At 38.3% G+C, this 24,885-nt stretch overlaps 1 protein-coding gene across 1 annotated transcript; it reads right to left on the reverse strand.

Moving 5' to 3' along the window:
* Nucleotides 1-1,738: 1,738 nt before the first annotated feature.
* On the reverse strand, nt 1,739-23,182 carry OPN3 (opsin 3). Its single transcript, XM_032185800.1, has 4 exons — nt 22,795-23,182; nt 9,761-10,080; nt 8,469-8,720; nt 1,739-4,202 (listed from the first exon to the last, which is right to left on the reverse strand). The coding sequence occupies exons 1-4, from the start codon at nt 23,144-23,146 to the stop codon at nt 3,939-3,941; spliced, it is 1,188 nt and encodes a 395-aa protein (XP_032041691.1). The 5' UTR covers nt 23,147-23,182; the 3' UTR covers nt 1,739-3,938.
* Between the last annotated feature and the right edge of the window lie 1,703 nt (nt 23,183-24,885).

Here is a 24,885-nt window from a genome sequence, read left to right on the forward strand (position 1 = left end):
CAAACTGGATTTCCCAATTCTTTGTCTCCAAAAACTTCACATTTTTTTTGTTACATCTTGCCTTGGTACTCTCCAGAAATGCAGGTTGCAGCACCCACTGAGCTTCTGCAGGTGTCTTTTACTCCTTGAAAGAGATACTTAAATACCTAACAGATACTTTCATACTGAGCTGTTTATATATGGGTCAAATATCAATTTGTGAAATCTTTTGCCACCAGCACAATATGTTTTTTTTTTATTCTTTATGTCTGAATATTATATAGTTGATTTTTGTTCTTGAGCTGAAGGCTGTTGATATAAGCTAAGGATAAATATATCATGCTAAACCATCCAGAAAAAAACAACCTTTAACAATACTATACTTGAATATCCATTTCATTCAGCTATTGCTGCAGTACTTTAGCAGAAAATGGCATCCTCTGCTACTGGTGTTATGCAAAGAATAGGAGCACAAAAGATAATGCTTGTGAATACTGATTTCCTGACTGACTTAATCACTGTGATAAAAGATAATGTCTCAGTACTATAAAACCCAACTTTTCTGCATGAAGTGAGTTACATTCGGCATAAATCTAGCTCATTCTGGGAGCTGAAAAAGGATGGTTATAAGGCTGCAGTGCAGATCTGCATTATGCATCCCATAGTTTCAATGAAACTTTGTTAAAAGAAATGAATTGATTCTGAGGCTATCATGGTACTCACCACACCTGCTGCTTCCCTTTGTATGATGGGATCATTAAAATTCTTAAACTAGTTTATTTAAAACTTCTGTTAATTGTGTGCCCTTCTCATCTCTTCTCATTCTTTTGCCCTTCATGCTTTCTCCTTTATTTTCGTCTTTCTTTCCTCTTTTTTCCTCTTTCTGAATTTGTTACTTTACGAACACTGAATGGTCCAAGTGTGAATCCTAAGCATCTTCCTCTTCCATTCCCTGTAATGGGAGAGAAAGGACCCACATAAGTCTCTGCATCTCCATTGGAATAAACTAGCCAGTTATTGTTCATCCTCAGAACAGAATACAAAGAGACTTAAAATTAAAAAACAATAACAGATCTGTAAATAAGCTGGTGATACTCTCATGACTGTACATTACAATACTTAAGTTCTTTAGCAGGGTGTGAGTTTTGCATCAGGGTTGCAGTTAAAAGATTAGCAAATGAGACTGCAGCATGTTAACTACACGTAACCACATTTACACAGCTAGTGGTGCTTTACAGAGCTGCGAATGTCACTCTAAATGGTTTACAAATTGATTCATTTTAGGCCACCCATTTACATGAAATAGCAAAAAATAACAAATTTACAATCGTTTTTATTGTTTAGTTTTCCTGTGTTGTTATCTAATTGTAATTGTTCTGTGTATTGTAGCAGTAAATGTGTCTTACATAAATTGTTTTAAAAATACACATACTGTTATTCTTAATTACGTAAATTTTACCTTCAGAAATCTGAACAATAGACAGTTTCTCTTTACACTAAATTCACCTTGTAGTTGTTCTACCAGAGGGGAAAAAAAAATATATTCAATTGCAATCTTGAAATATTATTGTTTTCTCAGTGCCTAATGATACCCTTCAAGCCATCTCCAAGAGGTAGTGATGTCAAACCAACTCCCTCTCAATAGAAAAATAATATTTCATGGAGAACACATTAATATAAATAAAATAAATTTAATTACTTATTGAAGGCTCAACATACAGAAAACATTAAAATATCAAACATTTTATTAAAAGGATGGAATCATTTTATGGAACTCATGTACATATTTCTCTTTTGTAAATATAAAAGTGCATAGATGTAGTGATCCTTGGCTGAAAATGAAATTTTTAACATTGAAACAAACATGCTTTTGTAAGGGCAGACCTTTGACATAATAAGACAATTTATCTATGCATTTATAGCAAAACAAAAATAAGAAAAAAAAATACTAGTATATATCATCTGTTTTCTCTTGGATTACGATTTCATCTAGAAAACAGAGTGGACTCTGGATGTAGTTTTGGAGCCAAATTACCAGTTCTGATACTATAGAAGGGTCCATGAATAAGGAATTTGTCTCTTCAAAGGCACTGGCACAAACACATCTATCACTTGTTTCAAGTTGAGGTCACTGCTCCCTACTCCCAGAAAATAGCTGACAGCTGCATCTGGTGTCTGATTTTGTTTTATTTAAAGTTTTGGTTTTTACCATGAGATCAATATCTGATGGTACCGGCAGTCATTCTGCAAAGAATTAAGTCATTTCTTAACGTTTTTTTCCACACAGCTTTTACCAAGTGCTTACCAATATAATGGATGTGGTAGAGAATCAGCCCCTGTACTAGAAAATTATTTCTCTACCTTCCTTATCCAACGTGACAGGCAGCCATCTCCAGAACAGAATCCTATCATCATTTGGTACCAGCAACATTTACAACGGTGAGAAAAAATCTCTGTATCTGTTGTGTTTGCTGAGCTCTAAGTCTGGTAGTCATTACTCCCACTGCAACTTAGGCAGTTTCCCCTGCTGTATCTAACTGTTACTTTTGCCAAAGTGCCAGAGCAGGTTAAGCATTAACATAGGCTGAGGCTCCTGCTCCATGTACAGAATAACTTGTATGCAGGATAAAGATCAATAAAGTACATATTTTAACAAAACACAAACATTCTCCTTTATCAGTGCCTGGTCCTTTGATCTGTATGATTTTTCTCACCACACAGCTCAGTAGTCTCACCAGACAGCATGGAGAGAATGGCTTGCTGAGTACACATAGCCTTCTGGTGGCTGTTGGTTTAACTAAGCCCCAGTCATTGCGGATTTCACTTTTTTTTTTTTCCCTCCTTGCAAACTACCAAGTCAGACAAACTAAACCCCAGCCAAACTCAAAAATTACTCTTTACTAAGAGCTCTGTGCAGTGGGAGTGCTGGCAATTCAGGGAATAATAGGATAACCGAGGCTGCAGGAGTCTCAAGAGTCTCTAATCTAACCTCTTCCATTGCTCATCTGTCTACAGATTTGAAAAAAACTTTTCCTTATATCCTGTTTGAATCTCTTATTTCAGTTGACGCCTATCTGTCATCCTTTCAGCATGCATCACCCTGAACATCATGGTTCCATCTTCTAGAAAACCTCTTCACTGCTATTGGAAGATCGCTATTAGGGTCCCCTGAAGATTTCTTTTCACCAGACTGATCAAATGCAGATCCTCCAGTCTCTCTTACAGGCCAAGTGTTCTGAACCCTGACAATCTTGATGTACCCCACTGAGTTTACTCCAGTTTACAGGTGCCTTTCTTCTATTGGAGTTTCCAAAACTGGATGCAGTATCTAGACATGGTCTAGTGAGTGATGAGTCAAGACACATAATCATTTCAGCCCGCCTACTAGCCGTTTTCCACAGAGCTGCATCCCAGGCAGCCAGGGCCTGGCCTTTTGTGTTATGTGTGGTTCTTCCTCCCCAAGTGCAGGACTTTGCATTTAATCTTGTTGAATTCTCTAACACTTCTGTCGACCATTCCTCCAGCCTGACCAAGTTCTTCAGAATGGCAGTCCTGTCCTTGAGCCTACAGACTGCTCCCGTCCAGCTTGAAGTTATCTTCAAAATCAACAAAAGCACACTTGTCACCTCCTCCAGGTCACTGATAAAGATAGATGGATCCCAAGACAGACTCCTGCAGAACTCTGCTTGTTACTGGCTGCTAGGTAGAGTAAAACCTACTAAACATTATCATAATCTTTAAGAAAATTCAGAGTAAAAACATCCATCAACAAGCTTGGCACAGATGCAGAGATGTCTGTATTGCGACCAAAACCAGACTGCCTGCAGAGCTTCAGATGCAGAATTACCTCAGTATTTCACAGCTTAATATGGCTTCCTTGGCAGCCCACTAGCACTATCACTGAAACCAGTCTCCAGCCCAAATAGTCCATCAGTTTCCAATGACTCTTCAGCTCATCCTTATAGTGGCTTTACTTGGATGACATTTACTTTTGTTCCATTTTGTTTACTGTTATCATCTATTTGTTGAGTGTCATCACTGGTGATAATAAAAATGATAGAGGAAGAGCTAAACGTGACTTTCTTCTTTGGCCTGTCCCCTCCTTTTTGAGACATTACTATTGGTCGTATTGGTTTGCCATTCTCTTCTCCTGGGGTCTCTTTCGCAGTCCTCTGGAATCTCATCAAGCGAAAGCACAGGAGTTGCAAAAGGCATTGTCGAAACTGTAAGAGAAAATAAACAGAATGAAATTACAATTTGCTAACTGTTCACTATCATATATGATCCAGTGAAGACAGCAATACAGTAAATAACTCAAAATAACCTATTTCTTGTTCTGAGTTGGTTCCAGTGCCATAACAAACAGGCTTTTTAGTGGGCACTTTTTCCCATACACGCTCCAAAGGATTCAATAGGATCACGTGGCCAGTAGAGGGCACCGAAATACAATCTAATATTTTACCATCAGCAAGCTCTGCAGTCAACAAAGAACAAGAATAAGCCCCAGAACATGTCATAGGTATTCTCTCTGAGTATTCAAAAATCTAGTTTGATCTAGCAGGGGAAGAATGTTCTCAGAAGCACTTCATAGGAGGATGTACAGGGAAGGAACAAAGAGGGGGAGGGGAAGGTACAATGAAAGTGAAGTTTTCCATTTATACAACTCCAGAGACCGAAATTTTAACAAAAGCATTTAATAATACCAATGTAAAATAAAGTTGCAAAAGTTGGTAACATAAAACTAAAAACGTTCCCTTTGAATAGGTAAGGAATGGAAGCCTTTCAGCTAACCAGAAGCCACTTATGATACAGGCAGTCTATTCTACCTTGAGACTAAATAACACAAGGTTTTCAGTGAAAGCTCTTATCAGTAAATAAGAGGACAATTCCAGTAGTACCATTGTTCTAAATGCTCCAGTTATGGCCTTCCCTTCACAAAACAGAGCATTCAAGTTCAAGGGTTAGAAGATGCATTCAGTAGTTCCACGTCTGTGCATATCTAAAGCTCAAATGTGACTCTTTGGGGAAATTCTCTGGTTTTACAAAAAGTGTATTAAAAAAAGTTATTAAATAACTCATAATGAGACATGTCTGTAATACTTGGAAAGCACTTAAACACACACACACAGTAGGACATCTTTCTTAAATGCCTGCTATTTGGCTATTTTAAGAATTACTCTATATTATCCTGCATGGCTACTGACTTCATCTAGTTGTTATGCAAGAAGTTCTCTGGCACATTAATATGGAATAGAAAATTAATCTTTGGTATAGAAAATTAATCCTACGCTTACACAGGGGAGGCAGGTAGGTCCTGTTGGGAAGGGAGCCTAGGAAGATGGAGAAAGGTGATCTGGTGTTATGTAAAACACAACAGAATGGTCATGTGGAAGCCCTGAAGTCTTCAGAGATAATGTGGTACCTCTGAGCAGCATGGATGTGAGAAAGCACAAGCATGTTAGCATAGGTCAGATATATGAAGGATATAATAGGGAAGAATTGGTTTATTATTCCTATAAAAAAAAAAAAAAAGAAGGTAAGCAAAAATAAATCACTTTGGTCTTAATCTGGAATTAGAGGTGAGTGAAAAGCATTTCACGATACATCTCCAATATGTTTAGCTGAATCATTCTCTTTGTGCCTATGACTTTACTGGCATTGTGCCTGCTGTTGGTTTGATTTGCTTCCTGGTATCAGAACCTACAAAATCTTTTTCAGATTAAACTAATCAATCTGACATCCAGGTACAAAGTCAGAGCCACCATATTAAAATGACCCAGTTGAAAATACTCTTTTGGAGCATGACTGTTGTCAGTGTCCTAAGCAAGGCTCCGAGGGTCTGCAGCCCCTTTCCTCCCTCTGCTCCTCCAGGGTTTAGCTCCCCATATCCAGGGCTGACTCTGATACCATGCAGCTACGTAACAATTGCGAGATATGTTCATCTGATTCGTGTCAGTATGGAACAGTGCTAGGGCCTCATGGTATGATGAATGTGACCTTCTGTCCTACAGACCCTTGTATAACCACAAGTCTAAGAAAAACAGAGTGGTTAATGTATATAGTTCTTGTACCTTGCAAAGGAATGTTTTAGCAATTCCTGTCAATAGAGAACTTGAAGGGAAATGTATGTGTAGGCTTTTCCTTGAAGCCTCTTATACCTGGGAGGGGGTTCAGAATAGCTGCTAACTATTATGACTATTTATTGTGACTATTGCATGGGACACTACGCCAGTCTCTGTTATCCGGCCAGGAGATTAAGGAGACAGGGAGAGCTGAAGAACGTCTAAAAGACAAAGCTTGCAGGGGATGTTGCACAAGTCTCGGACATACAGCCTAGTTGGACAAAGGAGAAGGACAAGAGGGAGGAAGACTATGAGCCTTCAGCACAAGAGACCCCCAGAGGGACCACCGGAGACTGATAAGCACGCTCCAGTAGGAGGGTTTGGATTCTGGAAAATAAATATAATAACCTTGTTTTTTTTTTAGAAGTAGTAATGAGTATGTGTTAGCCTAGGAGCATAAAAATCAGCTACTTGATGTAACTGGTGTGAGTCTGGGTGGAGCAGAGACTCCTGGCGCACCCAGCACTGTTTGCTTACCTCTATTCCTTTAATAAATTGTCAACTTTGATTATAGTCCTGTTTTGAAGACTGAGCCATTTATTACACAATGAATCAGCCTGCCATGAAAAGAGCAGTGTAGGAAGAGCTACAAGATGCCACACTGGGGGCCTCCTGCTTCCACTCAGGAGCAGCACTGACACTCAGCTTTGCCCTTGGTCCTGGCCTAAGCTGCACTGCAGCTATGCATTTGCCAGGCCATCCATCAGGCTGATTGGACCCATTGACTTGGCTGCCTTGTGTCTGGACTGCTGATTGGCCCTGGCTGTTCCCTGGTAATAGCACACGAGTGTAGGAAGTCACAGAAAATTCCACCTTTACAATAAGTTAAAGGTAATGAAAACCCAGGGAAGTCCTTCTAGCAATCATTTGTTTTGTTTCTTTTTAACCCTTTGTCTACTGATTCTACTATACTTAAATTCCAGATATCTTTAACTATATATCCTTGATTTCAGAGGTTTACAGTGTGAAGTTACATTTCTATTTAATGTTCTGGGTTATAGTGAAGCTATTTTAACATCTAAACAAATTCACCAGCTCTGCTCAGCTACACTCAGTAGTCATCTTTATAGTACTGGTGATTTACAGAAAGAAGTAAATTACCTGGTTCCACATCTTTTACGAGCTACTGATAACTCCAAACACTTTCACTCTTTCTCTGCTCTGTAGAGCAGCAAAATAAGCTAGTTTACACCATTAAATCATCAGTCTGCTTTTCAAAATGAAGACTATAAAAGTAGACGGAAAGTTGTTTTTCCTTATAGATAAATACACCTTCTTAACCATAAAAAAGTATCTCCAAAATGCACTTGACTGTCATCCATATGAGATTCTGGCTTTGAGTAAAATAAAGCTCTGAGAAATGTTATTGGTATATTTATTTATTTTTTTCACCAAAATTGCAAATTCATCAAGACAGAAATGATCTAAAACAGTCTGTCAGATTTTGTAAGATGTTTATTTAAAAAACAGATGGAAACATTTTAAGAAAAGAATGTTTCACTTTTGTACTTATAGGTTACCTTTTTAATACTGTACACTTAGAAACTTTTAAATTCCTAAAAAGTTATAATTCTTTTGTCACTATTTGAGATTAAACAAAATTTCAGTGTCCTCTTTCCACCCCCCTCCATCTTTCTTCCAGATACCAACTGAATAGATACTTCTGCATTCAGTGTTCTATGCTTTCCATGGTTGAGCACCTGAGAAGTAATATATTAGGAGCATGTGTTCCTAAAAGTTTTCTAGGCTTAAGCAGAAACTGGATTATGGATAATGGTTTAATTTCCTGGTATTTTAACATTAGTGAAACACCCTCACTTAATACTCACTTTGCAAAACCCTAATGTCAGATTGTTAGCAGACTCTCATGTTTTTGTGAGAACACTCATTTGAAACACTATGCTGTGTTGTTCAATCTTTGTGTTAGCATAATGTAAGTGTCAGAGAAGCAATGGTCTGTTTTTCCTGAAAAACAGACATTGGACATTCTGAATTTTGTCTGATGGACTTCTACTGTTGTAAAGGCATGATTCAGAGAGGATTTTCTAAGTGTAGCCCATTTTCAGGGTAAATTGTCAAAACCAAATGCTTACAGTTTCAGGGGAAGAGTTCCTTCCCCTCCCTTTTGTATGAATGCTCACCTGTATAATTCAGACATCTAAAATCCAATTTCTCATAAACTATTACTTTAAGCACAATCTGTATTTTTAATTTACTAGATTTTTGGTCATTTATCCTCGCTGTTCAAACCAAAACATCTAGTCAGAAAAATCTAGTCTTTACAGATCAAAGTAAATCAGATCTAGACTCCACAACTGTGGCACAGGCTACTTATTATTCAAATAACAACATTTTTCACGTACCTACCTTTCTACTCATGAAAATATAGATGACTGGATTATAAGCAGTGCTTGACTTGGCAAAGAAAGATGGGATGATAGCTACTGTTGGAGTTACAAGGTTGCCGTAGCCATATGTTACTAGAAGGGAGACCACTGCATAGGGCATCCAACAAATAAGGAAGGTAGAGATCATTAAGAAACACATCTTAGCCACCTTCTTTTCATATTTTAGAAGTCTGATCACTTGAACAGTCTGAAAGTCTTCCACACTGCGAAGCTAAAGAAGAAAAAGGAAAATGTTAAAGTAAAAGCATTGAATACTTCTACTTTAATTTACAAATAACTAATTCACTAACAGTTTTAGGTACAGATGTTATACGCTCATTTTTATCAACTACGGTTCTTCTGCAAGCTTGCATCGTGCTTCCCAGACTTATTGTATACATTAAATAATGTAAAAACTTTAGAAAACTAACTTGCCTTCATCCATTAACATAAGCAAGCTCAGATTACATTTAGCAGTCCTTAGTCTGAAAACTTAGACAATCCTGTAAATTTGTTTCTTCCCTCTGAAGATAGTTGATGACAATTTGATAAACATTTCTCTAAACTGTTCTGTCACTGAGTTTGTTACCCTGAAGTTATAAAATTTCTACTTTAATCAGAATAGTAGGCAGCAGGTTCCCAATGTCATTTGTGTGAATCTGATAAAATGCAGAAATGATGGGACACATATGTGAACGTCCTCAGCAATAGCTGTCAGTTGTGCTGATACTGTTGACCACAAACTTGAATGGGTCTGTTAGACTGATTATCCACAGAATATTAAACATTATCAATTCCTGACCCTGAAGATCCAGACTGAATTAAAATGGGTTGCCTGAACATGGAAACTGGTTTAACAGAGCTTAGTCTCCTCTTGGAAGAGTTTTACAGGGTTATCCTCTCAATAGCAATGAAGAGGAGAGAGAGATTTATTTAATAATAAGAACTGAGACCAAAGATTTTTCCCCTCTGTTTTAAGGAAGGATCTACTGTCAATCAGTGGGCAGGAACAGTTTCCTAATCTGCCTTTTATTTCTAACTCACCTGTAACTCACAAACTACTCAACATATAAGTCTTGGTAGCTCTAGGCTGGTTCTCTTTCAACCATACACCCTTTCTAGTGGTCCCTGACATGGCTGAATATTAAGGTCCTGAAGTTTGAACAGGAAGTGAGAGTGCAGATTCAGGCTCTGATCCAAGTTTAAGAAATGCTGGTACAACACATAACTAAAAATATTTAATTAAAAGAAGCCTTATTTCCATCAACTTACCATTCTTACTGCATATAGAATATGTCCATAGCAATAGGCCATGATCACAACAGGTACAACCAGACAGCCGAGAAAAAAAAAGAGCACAAAGGAGGTGTCATTGGGGTCTTTTGACTTCCAGTCCACTGAGCAACCTAATCCATGAATTTCCAATGTGTATCTGTTCCAGCCCAAAAGAGGTGCTCCAGTCCAGGCCAATGAATAGAGCCAGATGTATGTGATAGCCCGCCAGGACCAGGAGAAGTCAATCACTTTTGCATGGACCACTCGAATGTAGCGTTCATAGGCGAGAACAGTGAGAGTCATAATTGAAACAATTCCTGTAAGAAAAGTAAAGAAAATCAATTAAATCATTCACAAACATTGTAAAATGAACCCAAGTCCTCTTGATAACTTGGTGGCAAAGGAAACATCTAACTCAAGAATAGTTAGCTCATATTATGAGTCTAACACTAATAAGCTTTTTAGGTGACACCTCAGTAATCGTTATCTACTAACTCAAACAGTACTCTAATTTCAGAGCTATTCAGAGTAGGGTATTATAATCTGCCCCATGGTGTATGGCGGACAGAAAGTAGGACAAATAAAAAGGATGACTGAACTAATACTTTTTCCTAAATGTTATTTCATTAAGTGACGGATCATGCTCCAAGGTTTTTTGTTCCGTTTTGGTGATTTCTTTTCCTTCCTTTCTTTTAAGAAAAAGCTGCCATATAAAAATGTGATAACAAACAATAACACTGTTATGAATCGAGACAATTCAGAGCTGACACTAACATCAGGGAAAGCCTTCAAGAACTGGGAACACTGAACACTTAACATTAATAAAATGACTAGCAGAATTACAACGTCTATCAAGATTTCATGCAAGTCTTTCTATTAAAGAAAAAAAACAAAACACAGATAAAGAAAATTGTTACGTAGTTGAAGGAGTCATCTCTGGAAGAGATCTGTTTGAGTTTCCTGTCTTGAAGGTATCATAAAAAAAAAAAACATAGTCCTCATTTCAATTATTTCTGCATTCTCTGTCCACCTCAACCACACTACACACTTAATGTGTCAAGACAGAAATGCTGTTATTTTCAGCTCTCAGCATTATTCTATCCAGACACTTTAATGAAGTCAAGGAAATTCTGACCTGAGTAGGACATAAGGATTTCAGTTTCAATGGTCTATGAAATTTAATGATAAAGAGCAAATCTGCCCATTATGCATATGCCAGTCAACTGAAATCTCTGTTAAGATTCAAACATCAAGCTCATATACTTTTAAACAACACAGCCTGAACACAAAAGGGTTTCACAGCACCCTGTGTACAAATACTTGTGTCTGTATACTTTTTATTTAATAAGCAGCATGGGTATTTATCACACATTCCCATAGTGTTTCATTTTTTCCAAGTACATTTGTATTAATCACAATATTCATTTATACAGGTGGGAGAAGGTTAAATGTGCAGATCTTGCTGCTAGAAAGAAAATAACCATTTTAGCAGTCAAAAACCTTCAAAGGATATCACAAACATCTCATCTCACTTAAAAGAAGAATAAACATTAAGGAATACAAATCAACAATTTGAGCACCAGCCACATGAATTTTAGGAAGACTACTAAAGATAACAAAATCTAGGGAAACATTTAACCTCTGTGTCAATATGTTAATCCACAAAATCAGCATACTACTACTAACCAAGTATCTCACAGAAGGTTATGCTTTAAGAGATCTGTAAGAAAGCTGCTTTGTCCTGCAAGTATCAGAGGATTTTTAATTTATTTATAAGTTCATGAGTTTAGAAATCTTTCTTGATTAACAGGAAACCGACGTGTTTTTGTCATTTAATTATACGTCTTCTCCATTCTGCATCAATGTGTATCCAAAGCATGTCTGACACTTTCAGCAACATCTTTGAGAAAGAAGCATTGATTAGCGCAAGTAATTCTAGAATAGCCTCATGGATAAACCATTAAAATGGGATATGAACCAGGTTTCGTATCTGTGAATAATTTGGAGTAAAGACTGGAAACCTTGTATGTTATTTCAGTTTCTTACCTATTGGGAATTCCAGCTATATGGGTATGCACTTTGTGGCAACAAATTCCATTATGAAGCTGCAAAGCTGTAAAAGCAGAAAAATGCCCAGGGGCCTTATACAGCTCTAAGTACCAAGGGCTAGGATATGCTTGCCACCTCCACACTTAGCAATGCAGACATAATACAGTGGCAGAAATCTTCAAAACATCTATTCAAGCCTGACCTGCCATGGTCCATGTGCAATGTGCACTTTGACAGTGTGCAGCTTTTTCCACATACTAATACTACTTTTGAGTTACAACCAAATTTCTACATAACAAAAAATATCTTCACTGAGTTACCTGCGGCTTACTTGGGTAATTGCCTGCACCTCTGCTGCAGTTATCCTGCAAATGGGAAACTTCTCAAATGAGCAAATTATAATTAAATTGAAGCGGGGAAGGGAGAATTTATACATTTCAGTAGGTGAAATTTAATTCAATTGGAGATTTTAGCTTTGATGTTAAGGGGTAGTTTCAAGCAGCAGTTGTAATATATTCAGCAACCTACACAATACTTCTTGAATTTTGCAGTTATAATTAAAAAATGAAGGAGATGTACATCCTTTTGAGCTTACTTTAAGTTCGTTACTTTTTTTCCTGTTGTAATGCAGGATTCAATTAAATATATTCTATGTTCCTATTAATGCCACTAGCAAGATTAGAAAAAAAAGACATCTAAGATGCAGCTAAAGAATAATGGTTTTATGTGTGTATATATATACACACACACACAGTCACAGTGTTAATGAAGTAAACCAGAGCTTTTCCACAAGAACTATCTAGTTACACAGTTCAAAGGGCTCAATAAAAAAAAAAATAATTCATTCATTTTGAGAGCATCCCCAAATGGATTTAAGAGCTCATTTTCTTTAAGTTTTCATACCTGCTTCTAATAAACTCCTATCCCTGACAGACTTATTTGCAGGAGTCTTGCAGTCAGCCTTTAAACAAACAACTTTTCATCTTTAGAGAAAACAGTTTGGGAATCAATAATAACTACCAAATAAGCTTGCCACGTACACGCATATCTGTTTGTCCTTGAAGCCAAAGCTGTTATATCAAAACAACTTCTATAAAAGCTAATCCTCTAGATTTGATGGGGTTTTGTTCTGTAAGATTACTAGCTGGTGATTTTAGATAAAAAGCTAAAACTAGAAACAGATATATAAAACTTTATCCTTGCATTCATATTTTGTTATATGTAGTGTTTATTTCATTGTTATACATCCAGGTTTTTCCCAACAAATGTCAAATGAGCTCTAGAGAGGCCAAATGAAGTTTATTATGGTTGATTGCAAACAGTTCATGAGTGAATCCTGCAGCCTTCACTCAAGCAAAATTAATAATAAGCATTAATAGGGCCTCTGTACCTAAGGACTTTATCCATTCTCCTCTTTAGATTTTAACTCAAATCTTTCAGAATTATTTCTTTCTGAATCTTTTTCTATATTAGGCTCCACTTCACTGTCTTTTAACGGCCTTTCTAATGTGAATGATTTCTTCTTTTAAAACATTGATATACTAGAACATTTATTTTACATCCTAAGAGATCATTCTTTATGGCTTGTTCACAGTTCTGTGTCTTTGCCCAGCATTAACACTATACCCTCACGTCAGGAAGGATGGAGGGAGTGGGTGGCAGGTCAAAGTTAAAGGACTTAAATGTGGGATTGTATGCAAAGCAATAAAAAGCATCAGTTATTTGCAGTTCAGAGAAGACTGTTAAATTCATCCTGATAATAAATATATGTTAAATATGATGCTGAACTGGTTGAACCATCTATTAAAAGTCCATTTAATGGATCTGATGGGATATCTATGCTGGGCATTAAAGATTCTCTGCTTCTTCTGTGGTCATTAAGCCTTCTTGGCATAACCTATAGTTTCAGGCAATTAGGAGTAACACATACCTGTAGCTACCTTAATTTTCAAACAATATGCAGGACACCATAAAAATCTTAATATAGTTTGGATGACAGATTCATTTCTAAATTTGAGGAAATATGGCCTTAATTTCTGTACCTTTCTACTCATTAAACTTTCAGGCAAATTTGAGCCGTAGTATCTCATTAATTTCTCTACTATAATTTATTTTCTTCCATATTCAGATCTAAAATTGAAAGGCAATCTAAAATTATGTTCTACTGTAAATAAATAAATAAATCCAGAATGCTAATCTCATCTAATTCAGATTAAAATAGGAGTAAAATCAAGGTTTAAACTTGTATTACCAGCCGCAATTCCCCTCTACTGACAAGCAAAGGGTTGAAAACAACTTTTCTAATATGAGTGAAAAAAAAAACTTGTTCTGGATCTCATAGCAAAACACAGGGTTTTTGTTTTGTGTCCTGTCCCTGCACCCCTGTCCCCTCTTGTTCCCATCCCTTTCGCCCACCCCCCCAGCATTGATTAACTCTTAATATTGATTCCTCTTTGTTGAAACTGGCTTTGATGTCAATTTTCAGAAAGATTCCAGGAGCTGAACACAAAAGAACAGGTAGAGGGTAATTGTCCTTTAACTACCCATATGCTGAACCACAGAGGCTGGCAAGCACGTACCTGGTGACACTGGAAATAATCCTTAGTAATGAAGGTATCATAAGCAATTTATGAGACTATGTTCTGTGAGGTTGAGGCTTCCTGGGCCTTGGGGGGAAGGTAGCAGTGCTGTTTTCAATATTATCTTGCGAATGGCTGCATGCATCTGGTATTTGGATTTACATTGGCTACTGAAACTCTGTGCAGATCCTCTTTCATACATGATGTGGATCATTTATTTGAAAGGCTAGATTCAGGGAATTTCACATGTCAAATAAATAGAATATTCTTCAGATATATAATGTGTCTCTCCAGATACCTCAATGCTCCCTTAGTGCTGAGCTAGCAATTTGTGTGGAACAATACTCAAGTCAAACAGCCGGAGCTGTCAGCTGACTCCTAAAATTTTCAGCTGATAATGCAGGAAAGAAAGAAACTCTACACAGTGTTACCTAGAATAGGCACATAAAGGAAAAAAATAATCTCATGCAAGTAGAACATTTCTCATTTTCTCAAAGATTCTCTGAAACCTGTTTTCAGAGATACCCCTTTCATGTCTCCACAGTTACACACACATACCTGGCCCATCTTCTATTTTGCCCACCTTTGTTATTTTTGTTTCAGTACTGCTGCCAATTAATATCTTGCATATTACACATTTCAGTGGGAAAGGATATAAATACATAGTAGTAGCAACTACACCTACTGATTTTTCTTTGTATACTCAAAAATCAAACTGAAAGACAAATCTATAACCACAAAGGGTCTCAAGTCACATTTACCATTAAAGAAGTGAGAATATAGCCCGTTTCTCCAAGGATATGTATTAACTGTTTCAAGTTTCATTACTGTGATTGAGATACCTGTCACTACTTCTACATGCCACTTTCTGCAGTCAGTCCTGTCAATTAATTAGTCTAAAACAGCCCCTGTGAAGCAACCACAAATCTTTGGTTTCGAGCCATTTAAGTTAAAGAGGACTCCATCCATCTTCCTTTCTTCCCCATCAGGAAATCCAAATACGTGAACTTTCAACCAATTTTGGTTGGCTGGTAAACAGCAGGCTACAGTGTCTGTTATAACCACTGAATTTAAAGGTGTTCCTTGAGTTAACCCAAATCCTCGTAGGGATTTGTCAAGAGCACAGAGATGCAAGGCTTCTTGTGCTGTCCCCACAGAAACACAGTGCTTTATGTAATGCCATACTTTGATTGGGATCAACAGTGGCAGTTCTCACCTAGAAGAACCTTGCCTTTTTTAGCATGGGATATACACACATCATCTGTTTTCTTGCACTGCTTCCAGACACCTTTTGTAAGACCTACATACATGCAAGGCTCCATTCATTTTCCATATACAAATCAAGTTTTGTTGCCCAGTGCAGAGGAACACACTGAATTTTACATTTTTTTTTTTTTCTTTTCTAAGCAGCTTTTCTGGGAAATGATGGAGATTTCATCCAGGATGAGTTATACATTTTAACATGATGAACTATGTGCTGATTAAAAAAAAAAAAAAAAAAAAACCAACAAAAAAAAAGTGTTATAGAAAGCCATTATGGTTATTGTTTGGATATTAGCCCCTAGTATGCAAACCTTTTAAGAGCCATACGTGAGAATTCATTACTTTGACTCCCATAACAAAAACATGTATTTCAAAATGTTTTACCTGAAACTATTTATTCTTGAGATCTAGGTAGTATGATTCAAGACTAAGGCCCAAGATCCTGAAGATTGATTTAACTTACTTGTAAGTCACAGACTTTCAAACTCTTTCTGAAAGACTCAACTGACCAATATTTATAGATAATGCTCGTCTGATCCATAGATTTTCATCTTAGAATACTCCTTTCTTCAAACACTGATTATAAACACTGTGTTAAGGAACTATGGATGCTATTTTAACTCTGATTTAAGCCTGGGCAATTGCATTCGCATGAGTAAGATCATTCTCATTTAAATTGTGTAAGTTAAACATAGCAGAACAGAAGCGTATTCTTGTTTAAGCCAGTAGCATACAATTTCTATGTTGCAGCTTGTACTCTTCCCCAGCAGCAAGCCACTGAGAATTAGAAATGGATGGTATGCTATTTCTTATTTAAAAAAAAAAATCCACAGAAACTATTTTTTGTTGTTGTTTATTTTTTTGTTTTCCTGCTGGATACTGCACTTGGTATAGGTATCATCATATCTCATATGTAACTTTCTATTTATTCTATTTTTCCAGAAGTCATGATACATCTTATGATACATATTCTTGATACATCATGAAATAATTCAAGCTACACAGTGTAGGTCATCATGGAGAAGAGTGAAAAGCACATATCAGCTGCACTGTATCATTCCATACAGTGTGTCTATTCTGATTTTAAAAACATTAATTAGAAAGCAATATTGCAACACTCTTCAGAAATAGATGTGTTAGCTTCATCTAACAACACCCACAGTTGGTCCTGCCTTCTCCCTGCAATATATAACTTACTTGGATTCTGTTTGCCATACTGCCCACCAAAACATGGCTTGCGATGCAGACAGAGTGGGTATCAGATACACATTCCTGACAACTGAGCAACTCTGCAAAGTAACTACAACATTTTCTGTGATTCTATAGGAAATGGACTCTCTGTCAGGGAACATAGTGATAGGACAAAGAATAATGTCTTTAAACCAAAAGTGGTAGATTTAGATTAGATATAGGGAAGAAATTCTTCACTTATAGGGTGGTGAAGCCCTGGAACAGGTTACCTAGAGAAGCTGTGGATGCCCTAGGTGTTAAAGGCCATCTTGGATGAGGCATTGGGCAACTTGGCATAGTGGAAGGTGTCCCTGCCTATGGGAGTGGCAGGGGGATGGAATTGGTAGTATTCTGTGATTCCATAATACAGCAAAGAAAATTCACTTTTGAGACAGACCAAGGCTTCTGTCAAAGAGCATATTATTTTTCATATCAGTTAAGACTTAACCTGCATCTCAGTGCTGAATAACTTTTTTGCATGTCTTAGAGGAGAAATCCCCTCTTCTGCAAGCCCTCCTCATCTCCTTCACAACAGAACAGCTAAATGCCATCTATTCAGTTGAAACAACTTATTGTCCATGGCAAGACAAGGCATTACTACACTATTTTGTATTACTTAATATATAACCAAATCTATATGAATTCAGCAATTAAGTTTTAGAGTATATTTTTGGTGACAACTATGTTTTGTTGCTTATTTTTCAACAAATTTTAGCATCCATAGCCTAATCTAGATAGGTGAAAAAATCACTTCTCCTGGACAGAACAGATTTCCAAGTACATTTTATATACACCTCTACTATGAAAATAGCATAGAATTAATCACCTCCTCCATGTTCAACACTGATTAATTCACTTCAAATTGCTAAAAATTGCTAAAGCTGAAAGCATGCTGATCAAGTCTCCAGCTGTCTGTAATGCAAGACCCTAAAACCGTCTGCCGAGTATTAGAAAATGCTTTTAGTGATATTAAATCAGTGCATATAACATGTATTGGTAATGCGAGACAGGGGTACAGGGTATCATTCTTTCACGGCATGTAGAAGGAGCCTTAGATAAACCTGTGGATGCACACTTCTTTTGCACACATCAAGTTCTGCAACAGTCACTGTCAGTTAAGAGTCTTATTTGTCTGTGAAAGGCCAGAAAACACACAAAGATTATTCACCTTTAGTGTGTTACTCTATAATTAAACAAATAGTTACTTCAGGTAAAAAGAGTAAACTTCTCTGTTAAAGAGACATTTGGGTGTATTTAACTGTCAAGCATCTTCTCTAGCTCTTATACCCAAAACATACACTCAATGATAACAGAAAACCTTCTAGATACGAGTTGTGTAACTAAATCAGATTTAGGGATTACCCAGATCTCTACTACTTGCAGCTTGGTTGACTACTACAGACAGGAAAAGAGTTAAGGTTTTATATAAAGAAGGGTTGGCAGGCTCAGTGGGACCGGCACAGAGTTGACTGCACAACTGTGTGGAAAGGTGACCCACACAGCTTTAATACATCACTTAACTGAAGTAGGTATTTTATTCCATCAGGACAGCACAACTGTTAAAAATTAGAAGTCAGTAAGCTAAACTAGATAAGGATCACTCTCCAAAACATACAACCGTGACATCAAAACTTAAACTTGTCAGTACTCATTAGATGAAATGATGACAGTTTTGCACTCTGGCGAGCAGATTGTCTCCACACCATCCTCAGCACCTATACATTGTAAAGGTTAAACCAAAGTTCAAGTCCCAGAAAAAACATTCAGCAGTAGCACCAACAGCAAGCCCCAGTCTGCACAAGGAGCAGAAATTGCTACATGGGCTTGCCTACTTATAATGTTATGATAATGCAAATGTAGACAATTGCAAGGAACATAAAAATAGCTGATTGTCTGTCTAGGGATAAACAATCTGAAGCTATATGACTTTCTTCTCAACAGAAAAGCTTTGAAACATGCAAATTTGCTTACAGTGCATAAGGTCTGGATCTCAAGTGCCTCCAATTAGCTAGACTGACTGGTAAAATGAGAAGCACTTTTGCAAATGAAATATTCAGATGCTCTGATACAAAATTCCTAGGAGAAGTGTAGAAAGAGCTCTCTTTGCTGTGACTTTTTTTTTTTTGAAAAAAGAAAAAAAGTTGTCATCATGACGTAACAAAGACTTCTAAAAACGCAGATGTTACCACTTTGTTTTTTAATCACATACTCCACCTATAACAACATATGTAAAAATTATAAATACACTTTGAAAATTGTGATCATGCAGCTGAATTCTGATTCTGGATTATTAACTACAGTAATTGGAAAGAATGCGATTTTCAAAACTTGTTAAGAAATATCCCTGAGTTTAAAATGAAAGTCGCAACTGTTTTAAAGTAGTTTTAATCATGTGTCTTAAACTTGTTCACTATTAGGGGAAATTATAGCTTAAATCACTGCAAACCTATGTTGCTCAAGACTGAAGTGCTATAAAGTCAACAGTGAATATAATGCCACTATTTAAAATTGTTTCCATTCATCTTCCACATGGAGGCTGTTTTGAGTTCATGACACAAATACTTTTGTTACCAGAAGTAGCTAAACACAGAGGTAGGCCAGGATCAGGATATCAAGTTCTTAGCATAAGCTGCAATATAGCCACAGAAGGGGTGGTGCTTTTCAACCTTATACATCTCAAATTCAAAAGCTTTCCTTCAACTTGTCATTTATAGATCATCTATAAACTATAGAACTATTTCTGGAAGGCATGTCCTATGAGTAGAGGCTGAGGATACTTGTTTGTCTAGCTTGGAAAAAGAAGGTCAAGGGGCAGCCTCACTGCTCTCTGCAGCCGCTGAAGGAGGGGAAGCGCAGAGGGAGGTGCCGATCTCTGCTCCCTGGTCAACAATGACAAGCTGCACCAGGGGAGCTTCAGAATGGACTTCAGGGAAAATTTATTCACTGTGAGGGTGGTCAAACACCAGAAGGGGTTTTCCAGCGAGGTGGTTGATGGCCCATGCTTATCAGTGTTCAAGAGGTATTTGAACAATGCACTTTAACGTTCGGTTAGCCCTAAAGAGGGCAGGCAGTGGACTCAATCTTCATAGGTCCCTTCCCATTGAACTATTCTATCATATTAACCACAGAAGACAGCTTAGAATATCGGCTGCTCTCCCAAGAAAAACAAGATCAAAACTGAACAGCCTTTGGACTGGAAGCATACAGAAAACTTCATACGACAAAGTACAAGCTCATGGCCAAGAATGTAATCACTTTACAGTAAATAAACAGGCTTTGGTCATTCCACATGAAGTAGCTGGACTGTGTCCAAACCCAGCAGACAAACCTTCATCAGTGAAGTAACCTGATGGTATTTGTTATTATGATTTAATGGACTTCACAGCCATGATATCAGAACTACCCCCACTTTATTCTAGAAACGGCTTTATTAGGTCACTCTGGTTTACTGAAGTTGAAAGCTACAAAGCTGCAACTGTCTTGCTTAGTGATAGCCTTTACTTTTAAATGTCAATTTAAAACAGTTGATTTCAGGTGTTTTCTGATCAGTGAGTATACTTGTTCTTCCCAAAACTTCTCCAAAGAGGGTTACACTGTAACAATTATTGCTAGTTACTATGCATACAAGACTTCATTGCCTTACCTCCCCCCTCCTCCCCCCCCCCCCCCCCCGTCAACCCTTACTCCAAGAAAATAGCTGACTTGGGCTTTTATATTTGAGAGAATATAAAAGTGTATTTGTAAGTGTAATACCTAGTTACTCTGAATGAAATCCCCAATCAGTCTCTTCACCACCACTACTACCAAAAAATAAAACACCTTCAAGGCATTGCTCTCTTCATAGACATATTAAGTATTAAAAATAGAAGCTGTGGTGGCTATAGTCCAGATGATAAATAGAGAAGGGTGATGTTACCTGCAGGGCATCGTTGTTTTTTCAGTATTGACACGCCTCTGCTCTCCTACTCAGGGAACTACATATCTTCACTATCAGAAAAGAGCGATCTTTGTATTTCCAGCAGAGAACATGGAAGCATTGGTATGTACAAAAGACTTAAGACTAGAAGTAACTTTACTGTGCTACTGACAAATTATAATATCCAAGTGAAATATTTTCGATTACTTGACATGGCAGCTGAACCAAATCAGGAATATCAGACACCTTAACTGAAGTGGCGCATTTACTCTCCACTTCCATGGAAAAGACTCCACACACAAACATGCACTTTTCTAATACATCATAAAAAAATTCTACTCATTGAAGCACACTATGTGAGAGGAAAATAACATTACCAAGCACAGGAAGATGTGGTTTTGCAAACCAAAATGCTACTTAGATCATTCTGTAATTAAGACCCATGAGTTTGCCTACTTTTCTTTGTAAATAATCTTTATATAAGAAAGCAATGCAGGAAAGCATCAACATAAAATATAGTGACCAAATAGTGACTAAATAGTGAAAATATAGTGACTAAAAACCAAAAATGAGAAGACACATATGATCAAGCATTTTGCTTCCCAATTTATATCTCATTATTTCTACTTATTCCATCTTTGGAAGATAAGAGATGATTACTATGATTTACTCTTTTTTTCCCCCCTTTACCCTTACTATACCTCTTATTTTTTGACCTATATACAGAATACCATCATTCAAAATTTTAAGTATAACACATTAGGGATAAAGATAGTAACTGAAAGATACTTAACTGTGCATGTTTAATGTTCAATTGCCTGGCAGAACCAAATAGCAAATGCCCAAGTTTCTCAAGTATTTGAACAGTCTGACTGACATAGTCAGCCTTATGTTCGCTGGGTCCTCTAGTATTTCCCCTCCTAACACTAGGAACAAATGTTTAAAAGCTATGCACCATTAAAATTATTATGCAATACCAAAGCCTGCACAAAGGTCTAACTACAGCCTGAATCCACCTGCCTCCCAAGATCCAAGATTTTTGCTACTGTATGCAGCAGCAGTCAAATGAATCACGAGGAACCACACACCTTCATCCCAGCAGTCCAACAAAAGCACACTTAAGTGCCACATGAAACAAAGATTAGGCAGGAAAGCCGCAATCCTTACAAGAGACATTAATTTACCTTAATAAATCCAATTTTCAGTGAACACACATTTTGTGAGCACGTGCAGTAATCCACCTCTCAGTTGCACACCTCTGCTAGAAAGAAAAAGAACTTTAAAATGAACTTTTTGTTCCTGGCTAGCACTTGCCTTCACCATTATAAACACAATCCTGTAATTTACATCACCCCCTATCAGTAAATGAATAAATATCTATATTCTTTTTAACAGGCTGTATGTCTGTTAAATACACAGCTGGACTACATTCTGCTCTTTTGCAAACTTCTGTAAAGGTTAAGTATGAATCTCAGAAAAGAACACAGAAATGTTATGTGGGGGGGTGGGAGGGGTTGTGTTTTGAGTTTCGGTTTGATTTGTTTGTTTGTTTTTGTTTGTTTTGGTGGGTTTGTTTGGATGAAACTAGTGGAAGTACTTCTACAGTGCTGAAAATCCCCTTTCACAGGAAGCAGTGATTTTGCAAATAGCACTCTGACACTGTTACAACTGAAAGATAATACTTGAGTTTCACATAGGGATAAAAAAAAATAAATAAAAAATTAAAGTGCTTCCATGTTTGGGATAGTTTTATAGACCAAGAAGTCCAAACACTTGGGGAGGCTGTACCCCTCCTGCTGTAAAAGAGCACGTTTAGAGTAAACCATCAGTTTTCTATCGGCACCACTGCTGAAGCTGTGCACGTTCCTCACCCAGAGGCTAAGGCATTTCCCACAGAACACACAGCTCTCCATGCCAAGTGCCTCCATCGGGCTGGGCCGGGGCTGAGGGGGCGGCTGTTGGTGACAAGAGGGGAAAGGAAGGGCAGCACCCACCGAAGAGGCTGTTGCTGAAGCCGTCCCAGACGCAGCCAGCGGCGTCCCAGACCCAGCGGCTCCTCAGGCAGGACATGAAGGTGAGGCTCACGCCGAAGACCGACACCAGCAGGTCGCTGAGGCTGATGTTGACGAGGAAGAGGTTGGTGGGCGTGCGGAGCCGCTTGAACTTGTAGTAGAGCACCAGCACCAGCAAATTGTTGCACAAACCCAGCACGCCGATGGTGGCGATGAGCAGCGCCAGCAGCTCGTAGGTGCCGGCGCTGAAGGGGGGCCGCTCGCCCGGCGCCTCCTGCTCCGCCGCGGGGGGCTCCAGGCGGCTGGTGGCGGCCGAGCCGTTCCCCCAGGGCATGGTTCACGGGCTGCCGGAGCCCGGCCGCAGCGGGGCTCATCCCCTCCGAGCTCTCCAGCACTACTGCAGCCCGGTAACTAGAGCAGCAGGAGGAGGAGCCCTCTCCGCCTTCCCGCCCACGGAGGGCGATCCCTCAGGCGGTATCGCCCGTGCATGCCATGAGGTGCCGCCGCCGGGCGGCCCTCAGCGGCTCCGGCTCAGCCCCGCCTGTCGGTGAGCAGCCTGGTTGTGACCGGGGTGGGGCTGCTGCCTCCTCTGCCGTGAAATATTCCGTGTGTTTCTGCTCCCTGAAGCTGCTTTCCTGAGCGCTTCCCGTCAGGGAGCTCTGTGTGGGGCAGTCCGGCTTTACGCCGTGCTTCAGGAAACTGCTGAGCCGCTATTTAGACTCCAGATGTCTCACCAGTGACACCGCCCTCCCCTTCCCCTCTGTGGACGTAGTTTCTATTAAGACTGGCTTTTTTATTATTTTTTTTTTTTCCCTAGTGAGTCTGAGTTTGCGGCCTTTGCTTACGCGTCTAGGAAGTGCAGCAGAGGAGGAAGGTGTTTGCCCACAGCCCTCTGAGATGGCTGTAGCAGCTGCATCTTCACAAAGCAACTGGCAGCATTATTTTTGATTCCCAGGTAAACTTACGCAAGTGATTTTTTTTTATTTTTTTTTATTTTTTGGTCAGACACGAGGCAAGTAAGTCATGTCAGGTACTGAAGCTAACACTATGAAGTCACCTATTTTTCTATCTTTGTTTCCAGTGTGTGTTGTGCAAAAATGGTATAGAAGCCTGCCTTCCTACAACTGTAGCTGGTAGTAGTCAAGGAGTTGAAGTAACCCCCAGCTGTGCTAGGTTAGCTGTACTGTCTCCAAACTGAGCTTTTATTCCTGAATATGTATGGCTGTAATTTTTGCTCAGCCAAGCTTTAGACCTAACACACCTTGCCAGATGAAACATCAGTCTTCCCCACAGGAAGGCCTCCAGTTTATTTTCTGACCCACACACATTCTTATTGGAAGTCAGGTGCATTAAGAACACCGATAGGGGCCAGCCTTCACTGGGATCAGACAAAACTTTCAGTTTAGATCTCTTCTTAGTTCAGATTATATAAAGAAGACCAGATATGTCAGCTATAGACGCAATACAATTTTCATAGAAATGTGGCCTGGCAAACAAACAATACCTGCTTGTTTTGTGTTTGTTCGTTTGTTTGTGTTTTCCCTCTGAGCATAAATAATGGTGTTAAGAGGGATGAAAGGAGAATATGATTCCTTGTGGACTGAGACTGAAAACACTGGTAGTTGAGGTAGTTTGGATGTCTTTCAAGATGCCTACATGAACACAAATTATGGGCTTGCAGTGGCAATTTTATATGACAAACTAGTGCTGTAATGCAATGGGTCAGAAAAGTAGAACACTAATTGAAGTAACCATTCTTATCAATATAAACTTTATTTACAATATTTTCAAATTCATCAAATATGACATAATCAATAACTGAACCCTAGTTGTAAAACGTAGTTGTCTATTTCTTGATCACTGGTCTTCCGTCTTTTCTGTTTACAAAAGCAGTAGGAGCAGACATCTTTCTCAAATTAATTATATTACCCCATACACACATCCACCACCCCCAAAAGATGGATTAATAGAACATGTGACTTCCTTCCAAAACTTCCAGTAACTGACCTGTGGCACCTTAGCATGTGCTTTAGGAGAAGCATAACTCTTTAGCTTTCTTTATCAGTAAAAGGG

Source organism: Aythya fuligula, chromosome 3 (genome assembly GCF_009819795.1).
Source record: "Aythya fuligula isolate bAytFul2 chromosome 3, bAytFul2.pri, whole genome shotgun sequence".
Lineage (NCBI taxonomy): Eukaryota > Metazoa > Chordata > Aves > Anseriformes > Anatidae > Aythya > Aythya fuligula.

Bases quoted from the DNA above. Each gene is read 5' to 3' on its own strand.
- OPN3 (XM_032185800.1), bottom strand. From the start codon at position 23,146: ATGCCCTGGGGGAACGGCTCGGCCGCCACCAGCCGCCTGGAGCCCCCC. The intron at 10,081-22,794 runs GTGGGTGCTGCC...CTTTTCTTACAG, and splicing joins CTTCAGCAACAGCCTCTTCG to GAATTGTTTCAATTATGACT. The intron at 8,721-9,760 runs GTAAGTTGATGG...TTTCTTCTTTAG, and splicing joins TTCTATATGCAGTAAGAATG to CTTCGCAGTGTGGAAGACTT.